This window comes from Drosophila bipectinata, chromosome XL, assembly GCF_030179905.1.
Source record: "Drosophila bipectinata strain 14024-0381.07 chromosome XL, DbipHiC1v2, whole genome shotgun sequence".
NCBI lineage: Eukaryota > Metazoa > Arthropoda > Insecta > Diptera > Drosophilidae > Drosophila > Drosophila bipectinata.
This window is the reverse complement of record NC_091734.1, coordinates 21,031,689-21,057,005: the sequence shown is the minus strand read 5'-3', so window position 1 is coordinate 21,057,005 and position 25,317 is coordinate 21,031,689. Positions and strand designations below refer to the sequence as shown.

General features: G+C 45.0%; 1 protein-coding gene across 1 annotated transcript; it reads right to left on the bottom strand.

The window, feature by feature from the left end:
• Positions 1–204: 204 nt before the first annotated feature.
• LOC138926548 (uncharacterized) lies at positions 205–13,217 on the bottom strand. Its single transcript, XM_070281060.1, has 5 exons — positions 13,071–13,217; positions 1,765–1,935; positions 1,513–1,620; positions 937–1,401; positions 205–600 (listed from the first exon to the last, which is right to left on the bottom strand). The coding sequence occupies exons 1-5, from the start codon at positions 13,215–13,217 to the stop codon at positions 205–207; spliced, it is 1,287 nt and encodes a 428-aa protein (XP_070137161.1).
• Between the last annotated feature and the right edge of the window lie 12,100 nt (positions 13,218–25,317).

Sequence of the window (25,317 nt, the reverse complement as noted above, 5' to 3'; positions counted from 1 at the left end):
GCGCGCGCTGGATGAAGCGATTAACAAAGGCAAGGACTCGTAATGCTTTTCGAGTGTGGAAAACCGTTAAAGAAGATCTTCGGGGGGACCCTTCGCGACATGGACCTTGACTGTTCCCTTCTCGAGTTCAGTCACGGGGGCATCATTGCCTTGAGTGGGCTAGTCGCTCCGAGGCCTTTGCAGCCAGTCAGGACCGTGCCAACATCACTGGTTATCCGCAACATCTTGGAGAGCGACGCCCAAGCTAGCGAGATCCGCAGGGTTCTGCTCGGAGCGGACATGTGCCCATTTCTGCACGTCGATGAACTGGGTGATCTTGGTCACCCGGTTGGCCACAAACGTTGTCCACTGGCACGCTGGCTTCTGCAGCCACGCAAAGAAAATAGTCGAGTCGGTCCAACAGTATAGGGCAGACGCGGCCCCTGGCATCTTTCGCAGAACGGCGGTGGCCATCTCGGACAACAACAAGGCACCGCACAGTTCTAGCCGAGGGAGCGACACCGTTTTAACTGGGGTCACTCGAGTCTTTGCAGTCAGCAGGGTCACTATTACCGTGGACCCAACATCGACACGAAGGTAAATTGCTGCGCCGTACGCTTTCTGTGAAGCGTCGCAAAACCCGTGGTGTTCGACCTTTAGGTGTGGTCGGAACGCGACCCACCGAGGAACACGAATCTGATCGAGCACCGAGTAATTCTTTAGGAAGTCAACCCATCGCTGACAGAAATCTTGAGGGAGGGCGTCGTCCCACCCTAGATCCAGAAGCCATATGTCTTCCATGAACATTTTTGCCCGACCAATGAAAGGAGCGAGCCAACCTGCTGGATCGAACAATTTGGCAATTTGGGAGAGGACTTGGCGCTTCGTGAAAGCCAAGCCGGAAGTCAATTCTGGCGGGACAAAAAAGAATTCATCAGTCGTCGCTTTCCACCGCACGCCGAGTGTCTTGGCCGTGCTCTTTGCATCGATGTCGAGAAAGTCAGCATGGAGACGGTGGTCGATCGGAATGTCGGCCAGGATTGCCTTGTTATTCGACGTCCATTTCCTAAGTGGGAACCCTGCTGACTCTAGGGCCCCTTTCAGCTCCATAATCGCAGCTTGGGCTTCAGTTTTGGAGTCTGCCCCCGCGAGAACGTCATCAACGTTCATAAAATGCCGGATAGTTTGGCTTGCCTGCGGATACTTTGACTCTTCGTCGTCAGCGAGCTGTTGCAGGACACGGATCGCCAGGAACGGGGCACAATTGACACCGAAGGTGACCGTTTTCAACTCGTAGTCGCGGATATCCCCATCGGGATTGCGAAACAAAATACGTTGGAGCGGAGTATGCTTGGGGTCTACCCAAATTAGCCGATACATTTTCTCGATGTGGCCGTTGAAGAAAAACCTAAAGTATCGCCACTTTAGGATTTGAATCGTCAGGTCGGATTATAAGACCGGGCCCGCGTAAAGAATGTCGTTCAGACTTGTCCCGTTTGCGGACGGGCTCGAAGCATTGAAGACTACTCGCACCTTGGTGGTCGTGCTTTCGGGCTTGAGGACGGCATGATGTGGGAGATAGTAGGTAGCGGAATTGCTTGCGGGAGAGACCTCGGTCATGTGGCCTAAGTCGATGTACTCCTGGATTACCGAGTCATAGCGGGCTTTAAGGGGCGGGTCCCTCTTCAGGCGCTGCTCATTACGCAGAAACTGAGCAAGGGCAAAGGACCGTGAAGCCGCTAGCTCGGAACCCTTCTGCCCGGGGTCGCGTAAGGGGAGCGTCACAACGTACTTGCCACATTCCTCTCTTTTCGTCGTCTGGACAAAATTGTGCTCGCAAACTGAATCCGATTCCGAACTTATCGGTGTGGGCACATCTTCCACCTTCCAGAATTTGGTGAGGAGCTGATCCAGTGAGTCACCGAGGCTGTGGGCCACTCGTGTTGATAATGGGGGCTGGAGATAATGGGCCTGTCAGCACCCATCCAAAAATGGTCTCCTGACCGAGAAGCGACCCGCATATGGTAGCCTTGGCATTACGGAGAAGAATGGACGGAAGAATGTCAGCTCCTATTAACACATCGACTTGGGAGCTCTCAAAGAAGTTGGGGTCCGCCAGGGGAATGTCGGGCAGCCCCTTGAGACGATCTCGCGCAATCGGGTATGATGGCAGATTTCCTGCCAACTGCGGCAGAACGTAGGCCGCAGTCTCTAATTGTAGCCCGGGTCTAGACGGCGACCGAATAGAGAAATGGAACAATTTAGTAGACTGCGCGGAAATGGTCAGATTAAGGCCGGAAACTTGGGCTTGAATCGTCTTGAAGGGTGGTTTGACGAGGTTGAACAGTCGTTCCGTTATGGACGTCGCTTCGGACCCTGAGTCTATCAGTGCTCGTGCCTGGAAGCTGCACCCTAAATGGCACACGTTGATAAGGGCCGTGCCTAGTAGGACGGCTCCTGACCCGGAAGCGAAACACACCTGCACATCCGACTGATCCTCTGAGCCGTTTGTGCTTCTGGCAGTTTGTGCGGGTTGAGCCCTTGCTGTCGTAGGCGGACTTGGAGCGGTGGCGAACGGATTGCCACGGTGCAGGAGGGTGTGGTGTCGGATGTGGCATGTGAAGCAGGAATGGGTGCTCGTGCAGTCTCGCTGCTGGTGCCCTCGGGCAAAACAGTTTAAACATAACTGCTTCCTCCTTATGTAGTCAGAGCGCCCATTTACATCCATTTCTAGGAAACGCGGATATAAGCGAATGGGGTGGTCCTCCCTCGAACAGAGATCGCAGCCCTTTTGGCCCGGAACCACTCGAGTCTCGTATGAAGTGAGCCTCCGAGCAGGGACAGTAGGAAGTCCCGACCTTGGCTGAAGTTGCCCGGAGCCTTTAAGCCTGACGTCGTCGATTGCTTCCAGAGTGCGATGGCGCTCTGTCAGGAAGTTGTCTAATTCCTTCCATGTTGGAATTTCGGCCTTGTTATGAACGGATTGCTCCCACATGGAAAGTGTGACTTTGGGGAGCTTTGACGCAATCATAAACACCAGGAGGCAGTCCCAAGCCTCAACATTGATGGCGGACATTGCTGGAGCTGTCAGACAACTCTGAATGTTGGCTTGGAGCTCCTTCAGCGCGACCCCGGACTCTTGAGAAATAGCCTGGAGGTTGAAAAGGATTTTCAACTGGCTATTGACCAATAGCCGCCGGTTCTCAAAGCGGTCTGTGAGGCTTTGCCAAGCGACGACAAACTCCTCATGGGTAAGCGGAGCCTTAGAGACAATGGCGTGGGCGTCTCCACTTGTTTTGGACAGTAAGTGGAACAACCTCTCTACCGGGGTGAGCCGCGAGTTTTGGATGTAAATGGCCGTAAACAAGTCTCTGAAGGTGGGCCACCGAAAATAATCACCAGCGAAGACCTCGGTATCCACCGGAGGTAACCGGCAGCCTGTAGACGCGGGCGTGTGTACATTGACGGAAGCCTGAGTGGATTGGGAAGCAATTTTCTCCCGAAGCTGGGCAATACATCTCGAATAGACGGAGTAACAGTAGTTGTACTTCGATTCCAGCACGGTCGAGGTGGCCACATTGTCGTCTGACACGGCTAGTAAATCGGAGCAGCTCTCATAGCTTTTCTCCACCTTCTCCCACAGTGCCCGTATTTGGTCCCGATGGACCTCGCAAATGTATTGGGAGTCTCCTTCCGTTTCTCTGGCGCCCGGAGTATTTATGTTAGCCTCAAATTGGCTAATTCGATCTGTTGTGGCGTTGAACTTTTTCAGCGCCACGTCATCCGCACTTTGAGCCATTTTTGCAACGGAGTCTGCCTCTGTGAAGGACCGGGAATTGTATTGACGGATTCGTCACTCTTTGCCTTTGGGATGGCACTGTACGCCTTAGGCTTTAAAAGAGGCGTCCGCGGAGAAGCAGATTGAGATCTGTCCAAACGGATGGTTGGGATCGGACGTGGCTTTTGGTCGTCTCCCGTGGGCATTCTCAGACACCAATTCGCTGGTCAGAGCTTGTCGACTGACGCGCGCAATGGGTGCCTCGTACGAAGCGGTAGCCGGTCACTAATGTGATGAGACCGGTGACATCGCTGAATTGCGATTGCAAGGCCAAGTTGGAATTAGAAGCGCCGATGTCGGAGGAACGTCGGATGCGGCACAATTCGGATGTGGGAGAAACTTCAGGAAGTCAAAAAAACCAGATGGGCCAAGGTTTGTTGAGATTCGAGGCGGATGTTGCCAGATGCGGAGTAGAAACAGCGTTAGGAAAATGACGGAACGGAAAATGGACAAGGACCGGAAAATTCGTGATCGTTCGGAAAAATAATTGATGACTGTCTATATATGTATGTATATTTCGACCAGTATGGCTCGTACGTAAATATTCAATTCCTAACTATTTTCGAATTTGCGGAGCCGGAAAGGTGGACTTGACCTTGGCTTGGATTTAACTCAGAGAAAAAAATAAATAATTAATTTTTGCCTAATTGTCGGATTTAATTATTATGGAAACAGACGGGTGGAGTTGAAAATTTCAATTTTTAATCAATGGAGGTTAAGTAACCCGAAGCTGGAACGGTGGAATTGAAACCGCGGCTAGGTTCAAAAAGAAGATCGACAAATAAATTATTTAATTATAATTTTTTTTCCGATAATTAAATTTTCGACTTGAATTATTGAGTGGCCGGAAAGGTGAATTAAAAAACCCTGGCCCTTTGCTCGGACGGAAAATACGAATTAAATAAATTTTTTAGTTATAATTATAAATAAATAAATTTATAATTTATTGATTTTTTTTTTTAATTTGTTCGGTTATATATTTCCTGAAATTGGAGGCAGAAAATATTGAGAAATATATGGGCATGCATGCAAGTAGGGCAAGGGCATGTGGGGCATATGATGGCACAGTGGAACGTCGATATAGGTGGACTGTATAGGTTAAATTTTATCGGTTATATATTTCCTGAAATTGGAGGCAGAAAATATTTGGAGATATGTGGACATGCATGCAGGTACGGATATATGTAAAGGCATGCGGGCATATGTTGGCACAGTGGAGCGTCGATAATATGTAACTGCGGAAACGGAAAAGTTATGTGGTGTTTAAAATTGGGGAAGACTAATATTACGACAGCGGCGGACTGTTCGGTGAACTTGGAGATTCCCGGAACCACTTCACACCGGCTGGCCAATATTAATAATGCACTTTTTTTTTTTTTTTCACCACACACTTTCACTGTTCACTCGCGGATTTTTTTTTTGCGGATTAATTGCACCAAACACAATGTATGTGTGTATGCATGTACATATGCGTCGACCGTTGGCGAGTAAACGGATATCGGAAAGGCCAAAAAACGGCGAGGAATATGGCGAGGCACACAAAACGGAGATGGATGTAAAATTTTGTAGATTTTTTTTATATTAGAAAAAGTCTCAAGCTGCCGTGGTGTCGGAAAACTCGGACTCGGAGTTGACACGGAGGGAAAAACCATCTTGCAGCAGTGTGAACGAAATTTAATGTTCCGACCACTGCTGAAGACCGGCAGAGAGACGGAGACGGAAAAAATTTCGTACCTATCTTTTGGCGGAGCAATGCCTGGACTGCTGGTGGACGATATCCTAATAATTAAAATATCCTGAATATCCAGATAATCCGGCTCGAAGGACCAAAATGTGTAGGGGGGCGTTGGTTCCGCAAAAGACTCCAGAAATGGGGATGAAATGATAAGTCGGGGGCGTCTTCAGTAAATTCCAAAAGAAACGCGTTCAGCTTTATTGGCTACGTACATCCAATTGCCAACTTAAAAACTAGTACAAAAAAGAGACGATCGACGACAACCAACGAGCCAGAGAGAGGGCGCAGAGGCGCGAGTGCGGATGCGCTCTTCAGCGCGGGTGCGCTCTTTAGCGCGGGTGCGCTCTTTAGCGCGGGTGCGCTCTTTAGCGCGGGTGCGCTCTTTAGCGTGGGTGCGCTCTTAAGGGGAGCGGCCTCACGGCCCCTCACCTAAAAAAACATTATACCGCAAATCTTTTCAAATAGCCATTTCGTCCATCACAACGAAGACTTGGGAATCATTATTGTTTTTTCATTTTTTTTAATTTTTCGAAAGAATTATTTGTAAAACCAGGTTTTAGTTTTTTCATAGGAGCCCCTCGGTTAAGGGTTTTTACGTGGGGCATGCTCAAGTTTAATTTATCCCTAAGAAAAGAATATGTTGAAAGCGATATATAGAAGATGTTTTGGGTCAAACATTGTTCCTCTGGGGCAGGGTGCCCAAGCTCTGCATATGCGAAAAAAAACTCCCATAGCAATGAAAAAAATCACCAATAATTTGTTGCGAGAATTTCTTTCCCCATCCATGTGAGTGCACTGAAAAATAAAATTAAATTGATATGGCATCCTTTTGTTGAATATCATTATATACATAGAATAAGTAGTTCGCTTTGAGTCGTTAAGTTGACGAGAACTCAGGAAATGAATTGACTGTCGAATAATCGTTTATTATAATTTCCACGACTCGTTTTTCAACTCTCGTTTTTTCACTTGTACTACTGCGATCTGATTGTTGGACCAAATTCCAAGAGGTTATAGGCCCAGTTCCCTAGTGCAAGTAAATTAGGCAGAAAGTGCTGTGAACAACAAGCCGTGAAAAATTCCAAGTGCGTTCATTAAAATAGAGCCGCTAAACGCAGAGAAGTATGACACGTGGAAATTGCAGATGAGTGCCATACTCGTGTAGAGCGATCTATGGGCATATATAAACGGCTCAAAATTGTGCCCAGATGGGGAGGCTGAGCAAGCAGCTTGGAAAAAACAAGATGAGAAAGCTCGTGCATACATCCTATTGTCAATCAGCCCATCTGAATTGGCATGAATCAAAAACTGTGAATCGGCAAGAGAATATTGAATCAATATTGACCAGTGCGTAAAGCCATATATAGTTCTCCGGATTCCTATGAAACATTTCGATGAGCAATAGAGACACGTGATAAATTGCCAAATCCTGATATTCTGCGTGTGAAAATATAAGAGGAATCAGAAGCGCGTAAAGGCAAAAGTGAGCGCGAAGAACAAAGTGCGTTGTATGCAAGTCGCCGAAAAGGCGGAGGTAAAGCAGAAAAAGACCAAAGAGAAACGAGAAAATGTTATACATGCAATAAAATCGGTCATCTCGCACGCGACTGTCGAAGTAAATCGAAACCAAATGAGAAGAACGGGCAAAACGAAAGTAAAGCACATATTAAAAAGGAACATTCCCAAATCACTGCCAAAGATAATGAAGGTTATTTTCGTAAAAATGAAGCAGTTATTATGAAAAATAATAAAGAAGTGTGGCTTCGTGCAAAAAGATATGGAAACCTGAATTATTTGAATGCCGAATAACATCAAGCGAACAATATAAATGACAAAGAAAGTGATATAAATATCTGGCAAAGCCGTATGGGCTATTTAAATGAATGTGATTTAAGGCGCATGTCAAAGACTGGAAAAGTGCACGGAATGATTATTGGCGAGAACGCAAAGATTTGAAGTGTGAAATTTGCATAAGCAAAAAGCAGACAGTAAACCACTACAAGAACGCGAAGGAAAAGAGGTCGAAGCTGCCATTGGAAATCGTCCACAGGGACGTGTGTGGACCAATGCCAAACCAATCGTTAAGCGGATATAAGAAGTTTGTTTGGTCATCGAGAGTTTTCGATGCCGTAAATAAAAAATCAGAATTTAATTAATTTCAACGTTATAAAACTTTATTCAGGCCGCATATGAAATTAGGATTTATGTACAATATTTCAAATCCAATTTAGGATGCGAGCGCAGTAAGAAGGCGAACGAGAGTGGCGCCAACCTTGCAGAATAGGCTGAGCGGATGCTCGCTAACTATAAGCGCCGAAGTAGCGAAGCCGAGCGGCCGAAAGAGAGTCGGCTTGCGACCAGCAAAACATCAGTTACTTATTAATTGTTGTGTTTAAATTAGTTGCTTGCTGCTTGACCCGACATTCTCCCCCCAGTTGGGGCTTCTACTCCAACTTCATCTTTAAGGGGCAAAAGGCACAGCTTAGTCACTGCTCGCTTGGTAATTCCAGATGAGGTTTTTATCACCGCCACTCGAAAGATGCCATCCCGACCAGGGATTAACTCCATTATTCTCGCAAGCGGCCATTTCATCGGAGGTAGATTCTCGTCCTTTACTAGCACCACATCGTTCGGGGCCAAGGCAGGACCAGAGGCGCGCCATTTGGAGCGCTGCTGGAGAAGACTTAGGTACTCCTCCTTCCATCGGGACCAGAAAGACTGCTGCAGGAAAGACACGCGCTGCCAGCTGTCCAACCGGTTGAAGTTCAGCTTTGTGACATCAGGCTCGATAAAGCTGACTGACGGACCACCAGTTAAAAAATGAGCCGGGGTCAGAACATCAAGGTCTGCAGGATTTTCTGAAAGAGACAATAAGGGTCGTGAATTTATAACAGCCCCAATATGGCACAGCAGCGTTCGCAGCTCCTCGAATCCCAGAACTGCAGATCCGACAGCTCGTTAAAAATGGTGCTTGGCGGTTTTAACAGCCGCTTTCCACAGACCACCGAAATGCGGAGATCGAGGAGGAATAAAATGCCATTCGATGGACTCCATAGAGCAAAACTCCAGCAGTGACCGTTGATGCTCTTCGCTTAGAAATAATCGGCGCAGCTCCTTTAGCTCGTTTTTGGCTCCAACAAAGTTGGTTGCGTTGTCAGACCAAATATGTTGAGGACTTCGGCGGGTGCATATAAACCGCTTCAAAGCCTGCAAAAAAGCCATTGTGGACAGATCCCTTACAAGCTCCAGGTGGACGGCTTTCGTAGCAAAACAAATGAAAATGCTAATGTAACATTTTACTGGAGCCTTATTACGCACTTCCGGCTTATAATAGAACGGTCCACAAAAATCCACACCAGTGACTCCGAAGACCTGGGAGCCGCTAACTCTTTCCTCCGGGAGATCAGCCATAATGTGCTGCAACAGCCGAGGCTTAGTCCGGAAGCATCGGATGCATTTGTGTAATGCCTTCGTCACGGTTTTTCTCCCCCCAATTGGCCAATATTGGGACCGAATAATTGCCAACAGTGCGCGAGGTCCCGTATGTAAATTTCGCTCATGGAGGTCAACAATTATAGCCCGCGTAACTGGATGGCTTCTTGGAAGTATAATTGGATGCTGACTATCAAAATCCAACGACGAATTTTTTAGCCGGCCGTCTACGCGCAACAGTCCAAATTTGTCCAAGAAGGGAGAGGATGAGGCAAGGGCACTGGATACCGCTATGTCTTTTCCATTTTGAAGAGCCTTTATTTCCTCCCAAAAATGCACACGTTGCACTAGCCGCAATAACAGCTGTGTTCCAGATTTTATATCGCTAGCCGTAACACCGTTGTGGTGAATTCGTTGAGAAAACTTGTATACGTAAGCGAATACCCTCTGCAGTGCTGGAAACGAATTAGCGTACTTAGAAACCGCTGTTATATCCACGTACGGAGACTGAATGAGCAGGACCCTTGCACGCAACTCCAGGGTTGATCTCTCAGATGGGACCGCGGTTGGCCACGTCTCTTGGGATCCAACGAGAAACGGAGGACCATGAGACCACAGCTTATTCTCAACCAATTCATTGGGAAGAGCACCACGCGACAGGATATCTGCTGGGTTCAAAGAAGTGGGAACATACCGCCACTCCATTTCTCTAGTTAGCTTCTGAATGGTCGAAACTCGATTGGCGACGAAAACATTAAACCGAGAGGGTTCTTCTCGAATCCAAGACAGAGCCACAGCAGAATCGCACCAGCAAAAATACTTTCCAACGTAGACCTTCAACTGCTCTACTTCCGACATAAGTCGAGCCAACAACTCGGCTCCCGATAACTCCAGCTTAGGCACCGTAACAGTCTTTAACGGCGCAACTCGGGACTTCGAACAGAGTAAATAGCTTGCAGATCCTGCGCCCTTGGACACGACATAAACGCATGCCCCATACGCCTCAATGCTGGCATCACAGAATCCATGGACCTCCACCTCGGATTTCGATGTTAGCACCCATCTAGGGAATTCGGCGCGCTGCGTACTACCAAAGCTGCTACAAATCATATTCCAGTCGCAGTGAAGAGCTTGAGGAAGACTTTCATCCCAGGACAACTTCTCACGGCACAGCTTCTGAAGAAAGATCTTTGCCTTTGAAATTACAGGACCAACAAGGCCTAAGGGGTCATAAAGCCGAGCGACTGAAGAAAGCACAATGCGCCTAGTGGGCTTTGAGATTGACTGAATCCCTTCAAAAGAAAATAGCAAGCGGTCAGTTGCAGGATCCCAAGCAAGACCCAGTGTCTTTGTGAAGTTGCTACCATCATCAAACTTTAGGAAAGATTCCCGATCTTCTTCAGGCACCTTATCCAGAACGTCAGCAACATTGGAGCACCACTTCCTTAACCGAAAATGGCCTTTGGCAAGGATGGCGGATGTTTGCTGCATTATGCTAATAGCTTCATCTATAGAGTCGCCTCCGGAAAGCAGATCATCCACATAAAAGTCGCGACGCAGAATTTCGGCCCCCTTTGGAAACATTATTTGCTCATCATCTGCCAACTGATGCATTGTCCGAACTGCTAAAAATGAGGCAGGCTTCGTTCCGTAGGTGACCGTGTCCAGCTTAAAAACCTGTAACTCATCCTGGGTGGAATCCCGCCAAAGAATACACTGAAGATAGCTGTCCTCAGGAAAAACCCTGACGCAACGATACATTTTACAAATATCTCCAGTAATGGCCACCCGATGGCATCGGAACCTTAACAGAATATGCAGTAACTTTGGCTGAATAACTGGGCCAGACATCAACACGTCATTCAATGAATACCCAGAAGTTGTGACGGCAGATCCATCAAAGACAACCCTGAGCTTGGTTGTTGAACTGTCCTCCTTTAAAACACAATGGTGTGGAAGAAAGTATTGGCCAGTGACGCTCGCATCAGAAGGGACTGGAGACATGTGACCCAACTCCAGATACTCCTTTATGAAGGCAGCATATTGCTCCTTTAATTGAGGACGGCGACAGAGCTTCCTTTCGAGGGAAAGAAATCGTCGAACAGCTTGGGGGTACGACTCTCCCAGCAGCTTAGAGCCGCATTTTAACGGAAGCCGCACAGCGTAAGCGCCGGAATCCAGCCGAGCAACATGTTGCACGAAATGCGCATCGCAATCTAGCTCTTCCTTCGTCCGCTTCACAATAGGCTCGGAGCAGTCTTCGATTTCCCAAAACCGGCGGAGCAAAGAATCCAGCTGATCATCCAGCATTGTTGCGCTCTCCGGAACATCCTTGTGGGCAGTGGAAACGAGTGATCTTCTCTGGACCTGTGAACCGCCTCCACACACGACCCATCCAAGTTGAGTTTTCTGCAGCAATGGCAGGCCGGCTGAGAGCTTAATTTGCCCAACACACAACAGCTCATAAAACAGACTGGCTCCGATAAGAAGGTCGATGCGCTGTGGGCGGAAAAATTCAGGATCAGCCAAAGAAAGATTGCCAGGAATATTCCAGCTGGAGACATCCAAACTGAAGCTAGGCTGCAGGTCCGTGATATTGGCAGCGATGACGGCGTTAACCAGGGCCGAGTACTTGGAACAGTGGGAACGTAGGAGAACATCAACAGCGAATCCATCTGTCGCAAAGCCGGCATCTCCAATACCAGACACCGCCATGAATGATTTGTACCTCCGGAGCTGCAGCTGACTTGCCAACCGGGAAGTGATCACGTGCACCTGAGATCCAGAATCCAACAAAGCTCGGCATGGAACAAGGGATCCAGCGCGACTACGAACAAAAATGTTCGCTGTAGCAAGCAACGATATATCGCCGCTGTGACCTTGAGCAACTAGTGCATTAGCAGTGGACGGCGAAAAGGCTGCAGGCTCGGCGACCTCGGCTATGGCTGACGTGGGAGGACCAACCAAAGTCTGGCCGCTAGATGCCGGCGGCTCCAGGAAATGCAGCAGGCTGTGATGCCTCCTTCCACAACTGCGACAACTAGCAGCGAGGCACTCACGCATGTGATGGCCCGTTTGCAGACACTTCCGACAAAGACCGAGTCGCCTGGCCTCACCAAGGCGAATCTCAGGGGGCATTGATAGAAATCGGGGGCATGCAGACATTATATGGGACCATCCACCGCATAGAGCACAGGTAGAGGGAAGCGAATTAGTAACAATAAAGGATGATCTACCATTATTTGCACCTCGACGCCTTCCCACATGAGCGCCCGGGGCGTATGCAGCCATGGCCACGTCCATAGCCTCCAGCGTCCTACACCGCTGCTCCAAAAATTCGGCCATCGACTCCCAAGTAGGGATGGCGTCTGAACCTGAGGAGTTTTGACTCTCCTCCCACTTGGCCTGGGTAGCTGGGTCCAACCTTTGAAGCAGAACTTGGACGATGATGCAGCTGGCGATCTGAACTGAAGTACCCAAATTCTTTAAGGCTCGCATATGGGCATTAAATTTGTCCGAAAGACTTCGAAGCGCTGCTATTGAGCCACTTTCCAACAGACTGAGGCCCAGAATCTCGTTCACGTGTGCCTGAAATATTAAGCGACGGTTATTAAATCGTTTCTCCAATAAATTCAGCGCAACATCATAGTTCTCGTCGGAGACTTCCAAGGAACGCACTGCTTCGAAAGCGGACTCCCGAAGGCAAGATCGCAACCTTTGCAACTTTTCCACCTTACTAATACGAGGATTGCTGCCGACGATGGTAGAGAAGATCGAGTAAAATTCAGCCCATTCCGAGTATCCACCGCTGAACGTAGGGAGCGGCAAAGGAGGCAGCACCTGAAAACTTTGACCTAAACCTGGGTCAGCCTGCATGGTGGACATTCCGTTGGAAAGGGTGGAGTGGGCAGCAATTCGAGATGAGCGAAGGGTCGTCTCGTGCTCAATTTCCGCCTGCATCGTCGCTACGAGCTCCGAAACAGTCCATCGAAGGTCACTGCTGATCTGCAAAATGTCCAAATCCTCAAGCTCCCCGTGGATGGCCTTGAAGTCGCTGAACATGGTGGCTATCTGACCATGTCGCACGTGTAGCATGGCATCGTCCACCTTGGAAATAGGCTGAAGAGCTCCTTGGATCCTCTGTAAGTCCTGGAAAATACCCAGGGTCTTGCACTTTAAAATTGCACTCCGGGTTGGAGTGGGTGCTCCTGTGACGGCGCCGCTGGAGTTCATGATTTATTATATTGAGTTCCGAACAACCGAAATAAATTTTATTTGCTCGCGGCGAACACGATCTGTCCCACTGTGCGTTCAGAACCGTAGCGGAATTGTGGAATGTATATATATATGAAGCTATGTGCGAGCGAATGCACTTGCGTTGTGGATCGTATGTTTGTATGAAGTCTATGCGCGGGCGAATGCACTTGCGTTGTGGATCGTAAATATGTATGTGTGCTTGTGAACTAACGTTATGTTTATGCCTGTATGTATGTATAATATAATAATATATTATAATTTGTTTATTATTGTAAATAAACTTATTAGACAAGTATGATAATTCGATAATGATAATTTCACATAACACTGTTTACAAAATTGTTTTGTTTTTGTTTTAGCAATTTGTTTATGTGTATATTAACGATCACGTCGGGGTTCACCAATGTTTGGTCATCGAGAGTTTTCGATGCCGTAAATAAAAAATCAGAATTTAATTAATTTCAACGTTATAAAACTTTATTCAGGCCGCATATGAAATTAGGATTTATGTACAATATTTCAAATCCAATTTAGGATGCGAGCGCAGTAAGAAGGCGAACGAGAGTGGCGCCAACCTTGCAGAATAGGCTGAGCGGATGCTCGCTAACTATAAGCGCCGAAGTAGCGAAGCCGAGCGGCCGAAAGAGAGTCGGCTTGCGACCAGCAAAACATCAGTTACTTATTAATTGTTGTGTTTAAATTAGTTGCTTGCTGCTTGACCCGACAAAGTTCGTAACGTTTATAGATGATTATTCTCGTTATTGCTCTGAAACAAAAATCAGAAGTATTCGAAGTATTTAAATCTTATAAATCTTCTGCTGAGAATATTACAGGCCACAAAATGAAATATCTGCAATCCGATAATGGCACGGAATTTCGAAACAAACATTTCGATGATTATTTGAAGAAGCATGGTATTGGCCGCCGGTTGACTGCTCCTTATACGCCGCAACAAAACGGAATAGCTGAAAGACTTAACAGGACATTAGTAGAGATGGCCAGGTGTATGATAAAACAATCAGGAGCCCCACCTTCGTTCTGGGCGGATGCGATCATCACGGCATTGTATATCCGGAATAGATTTCCTACCAAAGCGTTATCTGGAGACCTGCCATATACTTACTGGACTGAAAAAGTCTCGACAGTGGCATATATGCGAACATTTGGCACAAAGGCCTACTCTTTGATAAAAGGAAAAAACAAGATAAAATTCGAGTCACGATCAGAAGAATGTATACTTCTGGGATATGCTACAGAATCGAAAGCCTATCGATTGTATTCCCCCAGTGACGCACGATTATAATCAGCAATGACGTCAAATTTATGAATGTTTCTGGATTCAAGGGTGCATTGGACGAGTATGGAGCTGGGCAGTTTCGCAGATGAACCGGAAGACAGTTAATCGAGTGACGAGGGCACAGCCGAAGAGGCAATTCAACCGGTGAGACATGGTAGAAGACGTCCCAAGATGATAAGGACAGGTCAGCGCGGAAGACCCCGCAAGTCCTATCAGCCTTTGACTATTACAGAAACACAAAATAGTGACAATACTGATAACTGGATAAGAGCTATGGAAGACGATTTCATGGCACAAATTCTCAACAAGACCTGACAAATTGATGAACGACCAAAGGAACGCAAAGTTATTGGTAACAAGATGGTTTTCCAAACAACAGATGACGGCAGCGTATCAGGAAAGAAGAAGGCCCGCTTAGTCGCAAAAGGTCATGCGCAGAAGCCCGAAGAAGATTTTCATGAAACGTATTCGCCTGTGGCGCGATTTACGTCCGTGAGATTGTTAGCTGCTTCATCAGCAGAATTTGATATGGAGATTCTTCAAATGGACGTGGTCACAGCATACCTTAACGGAGAGCTGGAAGAGAAAGTATACATGAACATCCCACAGAACTTCAATGAGTTTATGGAAGTTTATGGAAAGTAATGCAAGCTCATCCCAAATACGGTCAGTTACCCCAAACTTGGCCGAATTCTTAAACGTAAAGAGCGTGAGAGCGCGATCTTGCTCCCCCTCGCTACCATCGATGTCTCTGCAGCCAAAGAGCGCGGTTACTAGCACCGCAACCTCTTTGACAACGTCAAACGTAACAACAACAACAACCGCTACTGTAACGACAGCGCGTTTAACGACGTCATCAGCAAACATTGATACTTCAGCCGCTGTGCTGCCCGAAAAAGAGAACAAAAACAAAGAAAATATTAAGCCGGCTGTGCAGACTGGTATGGATCGCTACATCCAAATCAAAAGGAAGCTGAGCCCCCTAAACTCTCAACGCAAAATAACCCGTGGCAATGCTAACATAGCCGCAATAGAAACGCCCACGAACTCAAACCGTTTTAAAATCTTGGCAGACTATGAGGATGACGCCGAATCTACAGAAGTCGAAAAAAGGAAGCCTAAGCCCCCGCCAATATACATACGAGAAAAAAGTTCCAACGTTCTTGTCAACAAAATTATAGAGCTCATTGGCAAGGACAACTTTCACATAATACCACTCGTAAAGGGCAATATCCAGGAAACAAAAGTTCAAACGAAGTCTGAAGATAATTACAGAGTATTATCAAAATATCAAGGTATTATCAAGGTGTAGTTTGTGGTGAGCTTCATGACTCCGCACACTGCCCAGCGAGCAAAGATGACCAAAACTCGAAAAAGTGCGGCAACTGCGGTGAAAATCACACTGCTAACTATAGAGGTTGCCCAGTTTATAAGGAGCTGAAAAGTCGCATCCACCAGAGGGGATTTACTGCCCGCACCCAAAATAATCAGTTCATAGCCTCCAGGTCAAACCCTGAAGTCTTCTTCTCGACTGCAGTCAAATCCTCACTAGGACCCATCAACTCTGACAAAAATGTCACATACGCAAGAGCTTTAAAATCAGGACTGGCTACCCCAGCCTCAAAAAGCTCACTGCCGCAATCAGCACACTAAGAACCGAACACGGCTCAGCAGCATCAACCGCCGGAGCAGCTAAAGAGTAACTTTGAAGATATGATATGCAGTCTACAACAAAGCCAGTCAACAACAAACTATGCAAGATTTAATGCGAAACCAAAATCTACTAATACAAATGGTGGTTTCACAACAATCCAAATAATGACTTCCCTATGAATATCTACGTGGAACGCAAACAAGGTTTCGCAGCATAAACTCAAGCTGCGCAATTCCTACTAGACAATCAAATCGACGTAATGCTGCTTTTAAAAATACATCTTACAAACAGATACAATTTCCAACTACGAGGATATTCATTCTATGGAACAAATCATCTAGATGGTAAAGCACACGGCGGGACTGCAATCTTAATCAGAAGCCGCATCCAGCACCATTATCACACGAAATTTGCAAAAAACTACCTACAGGCCACATCAATTTCAACTCACTCGGAGACCATTTCATAGCAGCAGGAGACTACAATGCCAAGCACACACACTGGAAACTCGTCTCGTGACCCCAAAAGGAAAGCAGCTCTTTAATGCAATTATCAAAGCTAAGAACAAGCTAGACTACGCTTCTTCTGGCACACCAACATACTGGCCGGCAGACCCAAAGAAACTTCCCGATTTAATAGACTTTGCGATTACCAAAAACATTCCTAAAAATCTGATACGCGCCGAATGCCTTTCGGATCTTTCATCTGATCACTCGCCTGTCCTTTTTACTCTACTCCAACACCCAGGAACATGGGATCAATCATCAAATCTGACCTCACATAAAACCAATTGGGTTAAGTACAGGAAATACATCAGCTCACACATTGAGCTGAGTCCTCACCTCAGCGACGAAGCCAACGTAGACAGTTTTGTTAATTCGCTGGAGTCTGTACTCGTCTCTGCAGCTCGAGTTTCAACACCTCAAATTATAAACACACAACGCAATCAAAAGAAGACAAATCTACAAATCGAACAGCTCGTCCTTGAAAAGCGACGCTTACGTCGAGAATGGCAATGTCACAGATCGCCATCTGCTAAGCAACGCTTCAAACATGCCTCACGTCAACTTGATCAAGCTCTACAGCAAGAAAAAACGTATGTCCACCACCGCTACATAGAGCAATTGTCAACTAACAATACGAAACACTCACTATGGAGAGCTCACCCAATTCTGAGCTCACCGAAAGAAACCGTGATGCCTATTAGAAATTCCACAGGCGGGTGGGCGCGCAGCGACGCAGACAGAGCCAGTACGTTTGCCAAACACCTTAAAAATGTCTTCCAACCAAATCCTGCCACCAATGCGTTTACTTTGCCGACTCTATCAGATGAGCCCCAGCTTTATCATGAGCCGATTGAGTTTCGCCCAAACGAAATCGTTAACATCATCAAACGACAACTGAATCCGAAAAAATCCCCGGGCTGCGACCTCATAACTCCCAAAATGATCATTGAGCTCCCATACTGTGCCGTTTGCACTCTCACCCAGCTATTTAATGCCATCGCAAAACTTGGCCACTTTCCAGTGAGATGGAAAAAGTCAATTATAATAATGATAGCAAAGCCGGAAAAGACCACACTATCCCCACGTCGTATAGACCTATAAGACTACTCTCTTGCCTATCTAAACTCTTTGAAAAATGCCTAATAACTCGTATAAACACATACCTGAGAATCCAGGAAGGAATCCCGTCACACCAATTTGGGTTTCGTGAAAAGCATGGAACAATTGAGCAGGTCAACCGGATAACATCCGAAATTCGGAACGCGTTCGAAAAACGAGAGTACTGTACTGCCATATTTTTAGATGTCTCTCAAGCATTCGATAGAGTCTGGCTGGAAGGTCTAATGTACAAGATCAAGACAATGCTCCCCTAAAGCACCCACAAGATTTTGGAGTCTTACCTTCACGACAGAAAATTTGTCGTGAGGTGCAATACCGCTATATCCGATGATTACACTGTTGGAGCTGGAGTTCCTCAAGGCAGCGTGCTAGGGCCAATATTATATGTCCTCTACACAGCAGATATCCCGACAAGCACACGTCTAACAACATCCACGTTTGCCAATGACACAGCTATCCTTAGCCGCTCAAAATGCCCGATTCAAGCAAATACGCAGCTAGCTCTGCAAATGGTCGATGTCGAAAAAAGGCTGTCAGATTGGCGAGCTTAAGTGAACGAACTAAAATGCAAGCATGTTACGTTCACACTGAACAGGCAAAACTTCCCGCCGATAACATTAAACAACACTCTACTCCCACAAGCAAACGAAGTAACATACCTAGGAGTACATCTCGACAGAAGACTCACATGGCGCCGGCACATTGAAGCCAAAAGAACACACCTAAAGCTAAAAGCCAGCGGTCTTCATTGGCTTATCAACGCTCGGTCACCTCTTAGCCTTGAATATAAAGTCCTGCTGTACAACTCGGTACTAAAACCTATATGGATGTACGGCTCCCAGTTATGGGGGAACGCCAGCAATAGCAACATTGACATAATTCAAAGAGTTCAGTCGAAGATCTTGAGAACAATCACCGGGGCACCGTGGTACGTTCGCAACGAAAACATACACCGCGACTTAAACATTCTACCAGTCAAAAAAGCGATCGCAGAACAGAAGGTAAAGTACTTAACCAAGCTATCGGTGCACCCTAACCACCTGGCGAGAGGTCTAACAAGGTTGAGCAACCAATCACGCCTTCGTCGCAATGACTTACCCACCCAGCGACCGACCTGAGGGACGCGCAACCAGAATGCAGTCTTAGTATACTGTTAGTTAAGTTTTAATGTTAAGATTCGTCAACTTATTGTTAGTCTCAAAATTAAGAGTAGATTCAATAAATAAAAGCAAAGCTATAAAAAAAAAAAAAAAAAAAAAAAAAAATGTAATGGAAAAGCTAAAATATGGTACCCCAATTGGATCTAAAAAACAACAACGTCCTGAATATGAGTACGTGGAAGCAGCCAATGAGTGTCGAAAAGCCTAAGAAGTAATTCAAGATCCAGTGTGCTTATTAAAGCGAGTACTATGTGGACTACGGCAATCCGGATTTGTATTGCAAGCTTACATCTCTTTCCTGTCCCTCTAATTTAAAATATAGAATTTTAAACTATCTTACTAACTCCTCTTAGCTTAACAAATTTCAAATAGCATAATATGTACTAACAAATCGTTTCTCGAGCGCCCCTCAGTCGTCTGGGCCTCTAAGCTTTATGATGAATACAGGAATGCTAGCTGATGCTCTTAATGATGTACAAGCCATTTCCAAATTCTGAAAGACCGCGAAAAAATAAAAAAAAAAAACAACAAGAAGCTACAAGAAATTGGACTAGAACCCACTGAGCAGGATCCATGTTAATTTGTTAAACAACACAACGAGAAACTTCTAATAGTCACGATCTACGTGGACGATTTACTACTCGCCTCAGATCATCCAGTATGGCTATAGCAAATGAAGATACATCTCAGCAAGGCATTTAAGATGAAGGATTTCGGTGCAGTGAAAGCGTGCTTGGGTATCGAATTCAAACAGGACAAAACTAAGCGTCAAGTTTTCATTTCTCAAGAAAAGTATATAAATGCTGTACTAAAGAGATTTGGAATGAGTGATTGCAAACCGGCGATATCACCCATTGAATCAAAGTCAACATTGCCAAAACCAGAGCATCCAAGCGGAGACGAAATGAAAAGGTACCCTTATCAAAATTTAATTGGATCTTTAATGTTTCTTGCAGTTACATCACGATCAGATATAGCATATGCGGTTAATTTTATGAGTCAATTCAACTCATGTTACACGATCGACCACTGGAAAGCAGCAAAACGTATCCTTCGGTACCTAAGCGGTACAAAGACGGTTGGACTGATCTTCAAGCAGACGGGAGATGATCTATATGGTGTGGTCGACGTTTATTGGGGAGGAAACCTGACAGATCGACGTTCCTACTCCGGTTAAGCATTTGTATTGGCGGTCGCCGCCATAAGTTAGGAGGCGCGCAAGCGTACGTACTGTCGCACTATCAAGAACAGAATCTGAGTATTTAGCCATGGTAGAGGCAGTGATAGAGGCTTTATAATTGAAAGCTCTTTTAAACAGGTTTAGCCTAAGGTGTAAGTGCGTGAGAACCTTCAATGACAATCAAAGCACTCAGCACTTGATCAAAGGTTTTGGGTTCCATCCACGCACAAAACACACAGACGTGCGGCACCACTTTATCCAGGAGATGTATAAGAGTGGCGACATTTCTGTGGAGTAGATGCAGACAGAGCATATGCCCGCAGATGTTCTAATGAAAGGCCTAGGCGGCCGAAAGCACAATGAATGTAGTTCATCATTAGGATTGATGAGTATTTAAGATTACCATTTTGAGAGGGTGTGTTTGAAATTACGAATTAACATAAAAAACAAAATGATAATCTGGTAGCTCTAAGTTAAGCATAAATTGATATGGCATCCTTGTGTTGAATTTCATCAAATACATAGAACAAGTAGTTTGCTTTGAGTCGTTAAGTTGATGAGAACGCAGCAAATGAATTGTCTGTCAAATAAACGTTTAATAGAATTTCCATTGATTTGAATTTGTTCTTTGTTGTTAATATTAACCTGCCTATTGTTTGCATTCGTAAATTGGAATTCATTAAAGTTAATTATTTCAAAATCTTCTGCATCCGGCGTTCCTGCCACCACCTTTAGCACAGTCCCTAAGAAGTCTAAACTTCTTGCTTCCCTATGATGGATGCTAAAAGTGTCGAGCATGTCGCGTAGGTGGGCGACATCAACAACTAGGAGTTTCTGCATGTGGGATTGCGGGAACATAATGGTCATCCCATTAGTTTCTTCGATGACGCGCCTATATTCCGAGAGATTTGCTGAGTGCTTTACAAAAGCGAATTCCTCCCATATCAGAATTTGGAATAGTCCGTGACGCGTGCCGATGTTCTGACCAAAAGGAAAATCAGGGATATTGTTGAAAACCTGTAATTTGGATGTTTTATGAATTTTGTTGAAGTTGGGTAGCCCACCACCAAAGGATGTTTAAAATAATAAAGGGCGCAAAACTTATGGCTAGGTGGCTAGGAAAAAGATAATAAAAAGAGAAATTATCAGGCGAGCGATAACATGGTCGCGCTCGGCCTACCTAAGGTTGCCTTTGTGGACCACCGTCCCCTTAATGAGGACTGTGGTCCCCATGTCCGCCTCAACGCTTTTCTCTTCACATAACGGTGAGAGTTCGTTGCCTAGGCGTCTGTTGGACTTCACTAGGACTTTTTCGCCAACCTCCAATACTCTTATTTGGCGGGAAGTGTTTTCCCTGTCCCGGAGCTTGTCTTGGGCGAGTTTAATTTTATCTTGTATTTCATATTGTGGCTCATCTGATTGTGCCTGCACCACGTCAGCCGGCCTCTTGTCGATGACCGAGTGGAACGACTTGTTATATCTGGCCGTGGCCAGAAGTATCAGCTCTACGGTATCGCTAATGCCTTTATCGATCTTAAGACATCTAGCAAGCTCTACCAAAGTGCTGTGGAAGCGCTTTACTTGTCCGTTGGAGACACTGTGTAGGGGCGAAGCATTTGAGATGCTAACGCCGAAATGGTTTTCCAGCATGGTCACGATGGTGTGCGAGTTCAACGGTGGTTCGTTGTCGCAATATACGACCTTGGCCCTGGGGCCAAGTTCCTATGGGTCCCTGGGTCCTCTATAGTTCTAGAGGGAACTGGTTGGACTACGGCAAATTTCGAGAATTTGTCGATGCACGTAAGGAAATAACGGAAAAATGTCCGTTACTCGGTTTTTGCAGTGCCACAATTTGGTGGCAGGGAATTTTCGAATTAGTTTGTCCTGTATCACTTCTAGCGTATGCAGATCGCAATGAATGGCGTTTACGCCTTTATAAATAATTCCAGCGAGCTCCACCAGCAATGACTCTACCGCCTCTTGTTTCCAAAGAGAACGAAGCTGCGATTTTCCTCCAGAATTATCTGGTTTTGAAAGCAATTGAGGGGCTTGTCCGTGGATTGGATTGTGTGGGTTAGCGACAGCTCACTGTGAATTGTGGCCGCGCTTCTTCTTCTACAACGTTGAGTTGTTGCCTCGAGAGGGCAGCCGCAACTAGGTTGGCCTTGCCAGGCATGTAATGGACTTTGGCACCACACTCGTCGATGCGTTCTTTCCATCTTTTAATTTTTGTATTCGGATTGGAATCCGATACCGCGTAGGTCAGCGGTTGGTGGTCAGTTTAGATGTTTAAATCTTTGACCCCATAAAGGTAGTGGCGCAGGTTCTCTAGCGCCCAAACTATGGAGCTAACAGCTCCCTTTCGTTGGTAGCGTAATTAACTTCTCTGTCCTTTAAGGTCCTAGAGATCATAGTGATGGGACGCCCCTCTTGGGAAAGCACCGCGCCAATGCCATACGCTGAGGCATCTGTCGTTAGATCAAACGCCTTTTTATAATCGGGGTACCTGAAGATGACATCCTCAGAGGCCAGGACGTTACGTAGCTTTTCAAAAGCTTGCCGTTGCGGCTCGGTAAACTGTACCTGGATGCTTCTGGATCTGTGTCTGCTGACATTTCCAAGCTCCCCTTTTATAATGTTCGAAATGGGCTCAGCTATTGATGCAAAATCTTTAATAAAGCACCCATAATAGCCGGCCAAGCCCATGAATGATCTTACTTCGAAAACGTTTTTGGGCTCTGATCTTTTCCGGGTCTGTCGTGGTCCCCTCGCTGGTGACTACAAACCCCAAAAAATTACCGCTATTTTTTAAGAAGATTTCTGCGCTGACACTCTCATGTTAGCGTCGTGTAAGCTCTTTAGAACCCAGTCCACGTGTCGTATGTGGGCGTTTTCGTCCTCTGAGAAGACGATAACATCATCGACATAGACGTAGAAAAATTTGCCAATCTGTTCTCGCAGTACGTCGTCGATGGTTCTTTGGAAGATGCTGGCAGCATTCCTTAACCCAAATGGCAATCGGCGAAACTCGTATTTTCCGCCGTTTACGGAAAAGGAAGCTTTCTCACGGTCACGGTTATACCCTCATAATTGAAATTACGAATTAACGTAAGACACACAATGATAATCTGGTAACTCTAAGTTAAGCATAAATTGATATGGCATCCTTGTGTTGAATTTTATCATATACATAGAACAGAGGTCGGCACCCCAACACATTGACATGATTTTACCGCATTAGTGTTAGTAACGCATTGCAGAAAGTAGGCTGTGAGCATGACGTTTCACACATCTATACTGTGTGTGTGTGGCAGAGCTCGGGCAGAGAAATTTCCTATGCCCCCGAGATAGGGCCGTGCCGACCTCTGACATAGAATATTGCGAAATAATGAAGTTTGCTTTGAGTCTTTAATATAATTTCCACAAAATCAACTCTTGTCTTTTCACTTGTAATACTGCGATCTGATTTTTGGACTAAATTCCAACACAAATTGTAAAATATGCCAGAAGGCAAAATACGATAGACACCCTCTGAAAAGGATTCTCGGAGCAAGACCCATTTTCTCATACACAGGTGAAATCATACACATTGACATATTTTCGACAGACAAAAACTACTTTTTTACTTGCGTAGGCAAATTTCCAAACATTTCCATTGTTCAACCAATTGCTCCAGAGCCATTGCAGACGTGCAAGCCGCGATTTTAGAACTTATTAATTTTTATCGGCGACCAAATACAATATATTGCAATAATAAGCCCTCTATAAAATCTGAAACAATTAGGTTTCTTTTAAGCGGTAAGAGGTATTGAGAATACGGTTGAATTAATATTCCTTGCGGCTATAGAAAACAATAGAACTATTCACTTTGTAACAAATAAACGATCCATCGACATAATTCACTCAACAACCATAGAGCACACATTGGAATAACCACGATTTAAGATTCAAATGATTTACAAAACCTAATCAATAAACATTCTACAAAAGTTACTATTACTGATCTAATACAAGTTGATCAAATTAAAGTTTTATTAAATAGAAATTTTCTACACTTTATAGTATAAACTTTATAATTTAGTAAAATATCCTAAGCAGTACGTATCTTGTAATAAGGGAATCTTGCGCCCAGTTGAAAACAAACGCATTCTTAATTTTGCTGAAGACAATATTAGAACACGCTTTTCCCAAAAGAAGTCAGTGCAATTTTACTAACGCTCCGGAGTAATACTGTGTAAGATAGAATAAGCGAAATGGAAGGGCACACTATTGCTCCGGAACGCTAGCAGGATTGCAGTGACTTGTTTTGGAAAAAGCATTACAACTTCAACAATTTCCATAATTTCCTAATGAAATTGATCTCTTTTTTTCAGGATTATTGAGGTAATATTAGTATGTATCAAAAACGATACCATTTTTTGGAGGTTGTACCGAAAAAATGGCATCAAAGTCCGAAAAACACGACAAAAACATTTAACTATTAAAAAAAGTCGGAAATTTTAAAATCCGCTTAAAATTACTCGTTAAGGAATTTTTAAGACCAAAAAAGTCCCAAAACCCGTTTTTTCAAAATAAATCAAGATTTTGAGGGTGTTAGAAATATTTCAAACACGGTTTCGTACCATATTCGACCTAATAAACAATTCCTACTAGGTCTCTTCGAAAGTTCCAAATCACTGGCGCACTGTGCTATCGGTCGGTATGGCATATGATGTATGTATGTTCATATGATGTCCATAGTCCATATAATGTATGAGCTCGGAATTTATATACGTTTTATACACCAAATGAAAGGTATTTGTCTGTAGAATATATATTTCTGCTTATTTATGCAGTTTCTTTTACGCATTTATGAAGTTTTATTTATACAGTTTCTTTTAAGAAATGTTTCGATTTGATTTAAAGTTTTTTTTTTTTATAAAAATCAAGAACAATTTTTATTTTTGATTTTTAAACTAAGAATAATTTTGCACACGTTCGAAAAAACACGTCGTGTTTATGTCATGAACAAATTTTTATTCTTGATTTTCAAGATATCAAGAATAATTTTTATTTCTGATTTTTTTTTAACAAAAATCTCTGAAATGTACGGTCTCTGTTTTGTCCCTTTTTGGAAATTGGGAAACATTGGGAAATTTCGTTCCTAGGTAGGGTTAATAC

What these genes read in the sequence shown, in the direction of transcription:
- LOC138926548 (XM_070281060.1), bottom strand. Translation starts at nt 13,217, where the DNA reads ATGAACTCCAGCGGCGCCGTCACAGGAGCACCCACTCCAACCCGGAGT. An exon ending in TGGACGATGCCATGCTACAC is followed by an intron (nt 1,936 to 13,070) that starts GTGCGACATGGT and finishes CATTATCTCCAG; the next exon opens with CCCCCATTATCAACACGAGT. An exon ending in CCGAAAGCACGACCACCAAG is followed by an intron (nt 1,402 to 1,512) that starts GTGCGAGTAGTC and finishes CAAATCCTAAAG; the next exon opens with TGGCGATACTTTAGGTTTTT.